Source organism: Colletotrichum gloeosporioides (genome assembly GCF_011800055.1).
Source record: "Colletotrichum gloeosporioides strain Lc1 chromosome Unknown consensus_57, whole genome shotgun sequence".
In the NCBI taxonomy this organism is placed as follows: domain Eukaryota; kingdom Fungi; phylum Ascomycota; class Sordariomycetes; order Glomerellales; family Glomerellaceae; genus Colletotrichum; species Colletotrichum gloeosporioides.
The window spans coordinates 130875-141201 of NW_025544702.1; the positions used below are offsets into that span (position 1 = coordinate 130875).

The 10327-nt window shown below is 53.8% G+C and overlaps 2 protein-coding genes across 2 annotated transcripts; one reads left to right on the top strand and one right to left on the bottom strand.

Annotated features, from left to right (window-relative positions):
- Window positions 1–68: 68 nt before the first annotated feature.
- GCG54_00009679 (Phosphatidylinositol 4-kinase STT4) lies at window positions 69–6186 on the bottom strand (the record flags this gene model as incomplete). Its single annotated transcript, XM_045409619.1, has 6 exons — window positions 69–1262; window positions 1313–1600; window positions 1651–1857; window positions 1904–2522; window positions 2571–5881; window positions 5953–6186. Coding segments are annotated over 6 exons (5853 nt in total), but the record flags the coding sequence as incomplete, so codon positions are not given.
- Window positions 6187–6726: 540 nt separating this feature from the next.
- Window positions 6727–7599, top strand: GCG54_00009680 (Proteasome subunit beta type-6; the record flags this gene model as incomplete). The annotated part of the gene is made up of 2 exons (XM_045409620.1): window positions 6727–6833; window positions 6912–7599. 2 exons carry the CDS (start codon window positions 6727–6729, stop codon window positions 7597–7599), a joined length of 795 nt encoding a protein of 264 aa, XP_045262144.1.
- Window positions 7600–10327: the final 2728 nt, after the last annotated feature.

The window sequence follows — 10327 nt, forward strand, 5'->3', positions numbered from 1 at the left end:
ACAACGCCCTCATGTCGAGGCCTCCATGTCCCACCGCCTTCTCCCTCCCGTCCGCTCATCCCCAGAACTTAGTATGGAATGCCGTTGGTCAAGAGCTGGAATTGATCGTACACGCCAGTCGAATAGCTGTTGGCGCTTCTCCGAATCAAGTCCTTCACAAAGTCAGCCGCCTCGCGCTCGCTGCGCTCTAGAACGAAACGCTCCTTGAAGTGCTGCACACTCTCAGGCTTGAAGCACGGCAGACCAGAGTCCATCATCAGAAGCACAATCTGACTGAGCTTCTCGCAGTGCTGACGAGATGCGAGGAAGGCCTTGACGCAGAGCTCCTCGAACCACTTGAAGGATTGGTGATGAGGGCTGCCGCCCATGACCGCCAGCATCTCCTGCGTCAGTTTGAACGGCGCGCGCTCGAACTTGATACCACCCGGAGCGATGTCAAAGCAGAAGCCGAAATCGATGTGCAGGATATGGCCCGCGTCGTCGATCATGATGTTTCCGTTGTGCCTGTCCTTGAACTGCAGTAGGAAGGAGATGATGGAATAGGCCGCCATACTCTTCACAAAGTTGCTGCGGGCCTGCTGGAAGCGGAGCGAGTCTTCGTTGCCGTACTTGGAGATGAAGTAGTCGTACAAGCCGTTGACAGCCTCTCGCCCAAGCATATCTCGAGAAACAGAGTTAGGCAACACATCAATGACACCACAACCTGGGGCCGTCGCCGTGACACGGTATGGGTTGACATACACATCCAGGCCAACGTTGTGAAAGATGCCTCGGAAAGCAGCGATCATCTGCAGGGCGAGAACATCCTGTCTGCAGTCATCGCCGACCTTGAAGATGGCAGACTGCCACACCTCAATCGTGTTTTCTTGGGGCTGCTGGTCCTTCTTGTTCGCCTCTTCGAGCATGTCGTTGACTTCTTCGAGACCACCCTTGGCTTTCTTGATGCGGAAAGTAGCCATGTACGGCGCCTTAGCGTGACTCTGAAGAGGCTTCCCTGACTTACGATCAATTCCGATGACAACGCCATCGGGGTTACTGGGGAGGTACACGCCGACCTCGACCTTGATTTTGCGCAGCTCTTCCTCGATCTTCTGTGCTTTCTCCGGCTTTGGTTTTCCGACGTAAGGCTTCAACTTACCCGAAATGCCAGTGACTTCGTCAAAGAAGGAGAACTCGCGTTCGTAGAAGGTCCGATCAACGTCAGAGAAGCTTGAGACCATCTTCTCCATGACTTTGTCGAGAGTGGGTTTGATTGCATCGGGCTATGAAGTGGTCAGCGCTAGATTTGCTCCATGTGTTATGTGTAACCTACGATTGTGGCGTCGTCATCCTTGTACGCGTTGGCCTTCATGTTCCAAATGATCTGATGCGCGAATAACTGCGAGAATTGGGCGGTCTCGAGGATGTACCGTTCCACGTAGCCCAAAGCGTCGTACCGTAAGGTCTGGACGATTTGTGGCACGTAGAAGAAGGTGACATCGCTGGAGTGGCTCTCCAAAGCCCTCATTGCATACTGGATCAAGAACGGGTGGTTCCGATAGGCAGGAAGAAAGTAGGTGGCGGCTGTGATTGGGTTCACCGGCGACCAGAACAGCAGATACTGTGATGGTTAGCAGTAGACCATGTGATGGAGCGTGGAAAGAGGCATACTTTTAGTTGGAAGTTGACATCGCTTGGCAAAGAACCGCCGAGGAGGATGGGCAAGCCTTCAGGCTCCGAGATGGCCTTCTGGGGGAAGTTGATCAAGAGCCATCTCACTTCGCGCTGAATGCGGGGGTAGGGGAATCGGGTAACGAGTTCAATGGCAATGGCGGGGTCTTCAGCCCATGCGACCTTGATTAGGGGGGTGAGGGAGGTCTGAAACTGTCAGTATGAAAACGTTGATACACAGCTGTGTACGCACCTCGATTGCAGCCTTCGTAGTTGACGCCTGTGCCTTTCCAGTCTCACCCAGAGGATGCACCCACACCGCCAATCGAGTCAGCTCGCTCTCCAGGAGCAGCACGAGCAATTGTTCTTTTGCCTGGAGCGACTTGATGCTGTCCACAGCGTGAGAGCCGATGAAAGCAACGCTCTTTAAAGCGGCCACGATATCAGTCAAGAGGCGGAGTTCCGTCTTGAGCTGAAGTATGTTGCTGCCAAAGGACCACCTCGGCGCGAACCTGAACCAGCTGAGGGCAGCCGATAGACACTTCTCCTTCAGCCTCCACTGCGCGATGGCGCCAATTGTGGTACAGACATGCAGCACCTTGAGTCCGAATAACACAAGCTGAAATCTGAGTTCTCGCGCCATCGGATGAGGTGTAGACGTCCGTATAGAATCTAGAGTCACGTCGAGGAGACGCAAGAAGATTCGTTGAACATCTGGACTGCCCAGTCGGGTTGCGTTGAAGTGGCTTCCGAAAAATTGCAGTAGGCGCATGTGTGGCGAGAGCAAGTTGTGCACTTGCTGCTTACGCTTCGCCAAAGTCTCCAGATCACTTGGGGCAAACTCCTCCTTGAGGAAGAATGGATCGGGATGCCTATACTAAGGTGAGTGAACAGTTATGGTCATGAGTAAGCCGACTTACGACATTGAAGGGTTGAAGAGGCCAAGCCCTTGATGAATGGTGCCCTCCCACTGCTGGGCGATCTCCGTGAGAAGTCTTGGCTCAAGGCGAGGGTTCTCGTTAATGACCCCTAACCAAAGAGAAACGCCCAGCTTGATTGATTGTTTTGTAAACATAGCAAATGGAATGCTGACGAGGTAGTGTGCGACAGCGGACTCATCACGGTCGCTGCGGCAGAGCAAGGCAGCAGCCCGGCGCAAGATGTCGCGAACCTCATTCAATGCTGTGGTCTTCTTGCTCTTGATTCGAGCCTCTACATGTGCCAGCGCAGTCGCGGCGTTGGCGCTTTCGCTGGCGGAAGAAACCGATGACTGCAAGAAAGACGCCCTACGGTTCAGCTGCATGAAATTAACGAGCTCGTTACCGCGATCCGGCAGCGTCTCTCCGTATCGATACTCTTGGCGAGTCGTGTACTGAGCAACGAAGTCGGAGGCAGTGTTGATGTTGCAATCTCCGACGCGGTCAAGAGACTGCAGTCTTTGATCCGTCGAGGGCATGAGAGATCCGAGCTCGATCGCAAACGAACGACCAAGGGAAATATGGCCATAAGCGCCTTCGTCATCAAATTCCGATAAGTATGTCTGAAGAAGCCCCTTGATGTCGAGAGGAGCAATGCCGATTACGCTAGACACCCATTGTTTTGCTTTGCGATTCAAAATGTCCAAAGTGTGGCGTCTGAAGCTGTAGTCGTCGGACAGCTCAACAGACACATCCCCGAGGCTGGACGAGAATTTTGACCGTGGGGCGTAGAGATCTGTTTCTGCCTCGAGGCAACTTGACCACATCAATGACAGGAGCTCCAGAAGAGCGAAGAGAGAGGATCTATGGCACAACGCCGATGGTACTTGGCTGATGATACGGTCAGCGCAACTGAACGCTGCTTGCTGAACACGCTCGATCCGGTAGCAGCAGCCGCAGAAAATTGCAACGAGCTGACTGGCAGCGTATTGGGCTGAAAAGGTGGCATCGGCACCGCCCAGAGTCTTGCGTAGATACTTGTCTACCACAGCGGCGGCAATGCCCTCCATGGTACTGCTAACTTCTCCTTTACGCATGCTGGGTTCCAGGAAGTATGACAGAGCTTTTGTGCAGTCTCCGGCATCAGCTCGAAGGCTCTCAACCAGATAGGCTGCCTGTAGGAAGATCACCTTGCGATAACTCAAACCCTTAATCTCTGTGGTCTTGCTAGGGATCAATTCGGTGAGTTGTCTCTTCTGCATCGTCTCCCTGTCGTTGCTCATCCCGCGACGCAAGACGGTGTTTAGCTCAATGTCACTCTCGATCTGCTCGCCTCGTTGTTCGGCGACAAGTGGTGGCGAATGTACAGCCATGACCCGGAGTTCGTTGAGATATCTCTTGCCCATGTCGGTCTGTGTTGTAAAGCCGTGGACAACAATGTTGAACCACGCATCTCTGACCAAGGAGTGCGAATCATCGTCGGTGACAGAGGTGAAGGCAAGGTCGTTAGTGGACATGAGGACGGCTAGTGGATGCAACAGCTCGGCTATCTCACGAGCGGCTAGCTGCACATCGGCCTCCTTGGTATGGTTGGACTGGTGTACATCGCCCATAGAGATGATGCTCTCTAGCAAGTACTCCCAGTAAATTTCGTACAGAGGTGAGTCTTTGTACAAGTTTGCCGATATGTACGTCCTCGCCTTCATCACAGCCACCAGTAGGAAGTCCTTGTGATCGACGACCCCAATGTGGCAAATTCGGGAGAACACCTTCAACAGCGATCGGAATTCAAGCTGCCCACCTTGCAGCGCGAGGGCGGCGGCGCCGCTGATGATCTGGGCGTCGACGCTGCTGTTCACCTTGTCGATCTTCTGCAACAACATCGTTTGCGCCAAAGCAGTGATCTTCTCATCGTTACAAGCTGTAGCGATGCCACAGATGGCTTGGACGACGTTTCCATAGACCATAGCTGTTTCTTCCTCGCCGGTGATTGCAAGAGAGATGCTGCTACCAGTTGACTGCCTGTTGGGGTAAATGGCATTGGCACCGTCTATACTCAAGTCGCCGTTGGTGCCGTTAGCCATGGATCTGTCCGAACCGGGACTTAACACGTTCCCGAGAGTGTAGAGAGTTGTAATGACGGCATCATGGGAAAGCATTTTCAATACGTAAGCCAGACTCTTAGAAGCAACGGCAACAGTGCGGGCATGGGGTGCGCTTTGGACGATGAATCGAGGCAAAAGCCTGCTTGCGGTTGTAGCGTAAGTCGGTGAGACCTTGCACACCAACGCGATAGATCTCAGAACAGTCGCCGCCAAGGCTTCGTCCGCCATTTGAAGAGGGTCGGCAAGTGTCTCTTCTAGCCATCCGATGAGGTTGTCGACGTCAGCTACCTCCTCATTTATGAGCGCGCAGTTGAGATAGCTAATGAGAGTGGCTGACTTCACAGCAAAGGCAAGTCTTTGCTGCCATGACGACCCGAGTTGAAGATAGTCAGCGGTCGCCTCCAAGTAGTTCATTTGTTCCATAGCAATGGCGGTATACATATCGAGAGACCGGTAGTCGGCATCCGGGCTTCGAGGCGAGCCTGGCCTGTAGGCACCGTCTCCTGACATGAGCAGGTCGAGGATATGAGTGCCTCGCAAGAGAGATGCATCGGTGATGAGGAGCGACGTGCCAGCAACTAGAAGCCACATGTAGCTACGCTGCAAGAGTACAGCTCCCAGGGGCCGACCGGCCGCAGAATAGTGACGAAGGTAACGTTTCCACTCTTTGGCATGTCGGTCTGCAGATTGCGAGTTTCGGATCGTCGAGAAAGCCGTCTCAACAGCAGTCAAGAATGGCTGCTGCAGGATGTCCCTAAATCGTGTAATCAGAGAGTATCTGCCACCGGCTCTCCAAAAGTCCGCCTGCGCCGAGGCTGCATCAAGGAAGCCCAACAGCGACACGGCAATCGTCGCTGTTCTAATGGCGTCCTCCAAATTCGGGTCCTCGTCGTCTGCCCCTGGGGGTACAACGCGGCCCGCAACATGATCGCAGGCGTTCACGAAAGCCCATATGTTGTCTGAGACCTCTTCATGTAAGTCGTCGTACTGGGAACCGAGAGAGAGTAGCGCAGCCGTGACATGGAATGCGAGTGCTTCGGTCGGGGATGGCTCGACCTTGCGGAAGAAGGGCGACGGCGAGAAAACCTGGACGTGTGCCTCGAGAACGTATGGGGTCAACTGATGGACGAGTTTTTGGGCGCTCTGGCTTGTTTGAATGACAGGGGCGGCTTTGCACAACGACAGCAAAACCTCGAATTCGCGGATCGTCTACAGAATAAGGGGGTACGTGTTAGCTGCGAATCTTGAGGAACAGCGGCACAATAACCAAGGCCTAGTACCATGGGCTGTCTCCCCAGCGACGTGGAAGCCTGTTTTGCCGAGTAGCCATTGACTCCCTTCCCGGAGGACTGGGTGGCCTTGCACAGTTTGTCGAGATCGGAGCGATCGAAGGATGTTTTGGAGCTGGCAGCGGACAGAGACGCGATCTTCTCGAGCGCTCGCAGCCGAATGTCGCGGGTCATTTTCGCGACCGTAAAGGGTGCAAGACCCTTAAAAGAGGATGTGCCGTCGCCGGCTGGACGTGATGATTAGTATATGTTAATTAATGAAGCTTTTTGTGGTAGCGGTATCCAGGAAGGTATGATCCTTTGCCTGCCTTGCTGCAGCTGTGCGGTGACGATGGCTGCACCTTACGTGCCTCCCCCAAATACCTAATATCCCGTTCATCTGAAAGCCACTCATCCCTGCACCTACCTCCCCTGGCGCCGCGCCGCCAATTACTGTTGTAGGCGCAGGCAAGAGGTCAGTGCTGGGCCAGCTCAATTCCGCCCTGCCTTAGTCATCAAAAAACAGCTAGCTACCCCTGCCATTACCAGCTCGCTCCCACCCTCCACCTGGCAAGGCTGCCAGCTTGACGCGTGCGTAGTCCACTAGGACCGACCTCAATCATCATCGTCGCAGCCTTGACCCTTGACCTCCATCACAGCAACGACATTCCCCGCATTCCCAACAAACCGACGGGCAGACACGTACGCCTTGGACGAACGAGATACCTTCACGAACAGCAACGAGTCCTCTTTCTCTCTTTCCTTCCTCACGATAATACCGCAACGATGGCTGCCATGTTCAGCCAAAATCCCCTGATGAATGGGCCCAACTACTCCTTCTCCGATGCCCCGAAGAGCGCCAACGGTGAATTCAGAGAGCACCGTTTCAACCCGTAAGGAGCTCCCTCATTCGCAAACTCATCCCTTACAGACGTTTGGACTTTCTGGGAGCTAATCAATTCTGTAAACAGGTACACCGACAATGGCGGCTCAACCCTGGCCATCGCCGGTGCCGACTACGCCATCATGGCCGGCGACACCCGTAGCACTTCAGGCTACAGCATCAACTCCAGATACACCCCCAAAGTCTTCAAGATCGGCGGAACGACTTCATCACAAGACGACGCTACCATTCTGCTCTCCGTCGTTGGCTTCGCCGCCGACGGCGAAGCTCTCAAGGACCGCCTCGACACCATCTGCAAGATCTACCGTTACCGTCACGGCAAGCCCATGAGTGTCACCGCCTGCGCAAAGCGCCTTTCCACCATTCTCTACCAGAAGCGCTTCTTCCCGTACTACGTCTACGCAATTCTCGGCGGCCTCGATGAGGATGGTGTTGGCGCCGTCTTCTCTTACGACCCCGTCGGCAGTTACGAGCGCGAGCAGAGCCGTGCTGGCGGTGCTGCCGCTAGCTTGATCACCCCCTTCCTCGACAACCAGGTCAACTTCAAGAATCAGTACGTCCCGGGTAGCGGTGTGGGCCACGAGCTCCAGGAGCGTCCTCGCGTTCCCTTGGAGCGGAAGGAGGCCGAGATACTTGTCAAGGATGCGTTTGACGGAGCTGTGGAGAGACACATCGAGGTCGGTGATCATTTGCAGATGATGATTATCACCAAGAATGGAGTCGAGGAGGTTCTTCTGCCCTTGAAGAAGGATTAAGGTCGCCTGAACTCGGGATCGGGGTAGTTGTACAACACGAGGCAGGTAGCAATTTCAGTGAGCACCGTCGCCAGTTCAGCTTACCAAACATCACCAATGGATCAATTAAAGTGCCCTTTCGTCCTTCCCAAAGCAGCAATCAACGTCCGCCTTCTCGATTGATGTGGCAGTTTCCCCTGATCACCAACCTCGAGTCAGCCATTGAAGTGGAAACATAGAGATTGATTCGCATATCGAGCTGTTTGTAACTTTCCATGGAGGGAAGGCGCCAGCCTCAGGTGGACTTCGATTAGGCGGCAACATGGCGAATGGCGTTGAGCAACTCAACTGCCTATTCAACACTGTCTGTAGTTCATGTGCAATCCCCCAGCCTATCGGAGGCGAGTACGAATACGATGGATTTGCAGCATAATCCGCAGTCCGATCAGAAACCCTAACATCGATTGAACGGCAGGCTGCCACATGCCTTTCCTTCCTGACTTGAGGTAGTGGGCAGAGCCTTTGCAGTCGACGAAAGCTGCTCGCATTGGTCTCCATTCTAGGTAATGTCGTCGTTCTCACGGGCGACGGCAGCCTGGGCCCATGTCCGCTACAGATATAGATTCACAGCTCAACACTAGGAGGCCATAGGCGATGCCCGGCAGTCTGGATTCCGTGTTCTATTGGACGCGTTCCTTCGTTCCTGTCAGATGACGGGCTGTCCCGAATAAGCGAGGCCCTTGGGTCACAGATGAATCGACGCGTCCATCAATGGTCTCGGCGCTCGTGGTTGACGTCGCGGTAGCTCGCGGGGAAGGCTGTTGACGGGGGCGAAACATGTCATTGCCGAAATTTCGGAAGGTCCATTTGCGCCACAGACGATGCTTCTGAGGATCACGGTCGACTTGTCACTTTGCTCAGGGGTCAACAACGTTTCCGGAGGCTTAGCTGGATCAGTCAAATTGGCAGATATCCACATGGAGTCGTAGAACATGAGGTTAGTTGCCATGGCCAATAACGGTGTTCCCGCTCGATAGGGCCCTGACGTTCAGGAATCCCGACGGGTCATTCGCGGTTCGAAGGAGAAGGGGAGTCACAACTAGGGTCTAGTCTGACGACAGCCCAACATTCGGACTAGGCGAACGTGCCTCCGCGGGAGGGTTGATGGGGATGTGATTAGCAGCTTTCCATCATTGCCACGACCGCGCGACGCAGAGTTGCGGATTGCAGACCGCTCCAGCCACCCGGGAAAACGAAACGCAGCTGACAAGTAACGACCAACCCCAGCCACCTCTGGGAAAAGAAGCCTAAACGTGCTACGGCAGTAAGCTTGTTCAAGCAAGACGTAAGAGGAACGCGATCTTCATCGAAACTTCCTCAAAGAACCCAAAAAAGCCACAGCACCGCCGCATCTTTCGGCAGTAGTTGAAACCAGGTGGTCTGCTAGCTGTTTGCCACCCGGCGGCGGCGACGGGACGAAAAGACAGGATGGCCCTGACGAGCTGAACTTCATCCCCCCTGCCCCCCTTGTTGCGACGGTGGCACGGCGGTTGTGTGTTGGAGACGTTGCTCCAACCCTCGCGGGGCTGGACGAGCTTCTGCTTGATCAGTGCGTGAGGGCATCTGACAAGTCAAGCCGCCGCACCAATATCCGATCGCCGGCTCGCGCCGGCAGCGGGGATGATGCCGACTTGGCTGCAAGACGAAGGTGTGTGTGTGTGTCTGTCTCTCTGTGGGCGGCGGCAGATCAGGGGATTCGCCCCCCCTCAGGCTCCGGCTCAGTCTTACGTATCCCTGGTGTCAAGCATTGAAGAGTTGTAGAAACATAACGCAGAAACACACTGGCCGGTTGTCACACATCGTCGTAAGAGGTGCATGAGATTTGCAGAAGATCATCACTTGCTATGGCTAGACGTGGCTGAAGAAGCTCAGAGTGTGGCTTGCCAGGACAAGGTTCCAATGCTCGTGGAAGTCAGCCGGATGATTGGGCATCTGGCAACCAAGTCCCTAACTCAGGTTACCCTCCAAAGTTAAACGTCGTCTCATTCCTCACCGGCAATGGCTAAAGCAACTGGTTGGCCTTCTCGAACGTGGGTGATGGTATGGGACGCATGGATCACCCGGCGGGTGACTTTGCAGAACGTTCCTTACGCCGACGTTGGTATGTCGCCACCGAAAGGTTCTGCCGGAAGGAGTCCAGCGCGAAGCTGTCAAAAGTCAACGCCGGACGACGCGACTGAACGACTGGTTGGACAATGATCGTGGAGCCGGCAATGTATGGGTGTACCGTCAGACCAAGCCCTGGCAGTTGACGACCAGAAGCACATGTTCGGTGCACTAGGCAGGATGTGGTTTGAGATGCGAACGAGCCCAAGCAAGGCTTTCGAACGCAAACCTGACCTGCTAGCGCTGTCTCTGCTCAAATCAAATAACAACTGGATGTCACTTCTACGTCCGCGAGCACGTGAGCGGTACGTAAATATCGGGTGTACTGGAATGCCACTAACAAGTAGCGGGTTCAACACTCGTAAGATAATTGATTATTTCACTATGAAGTGATATAGTATATTAAAGTGTACTTTTTAGAAACTCTACTAGTACGTAGGCTACCCCTATAGCTACCTCCTTTCCCTCTTTACTTCTCTCTTCCTATTTTTAATAATTAAAAAGTACTATAACTATTACTATACTTATATTTTTTATATAGCCCTTTTATTATAAAATTTCTTCTAATTTATTAATATTCTCT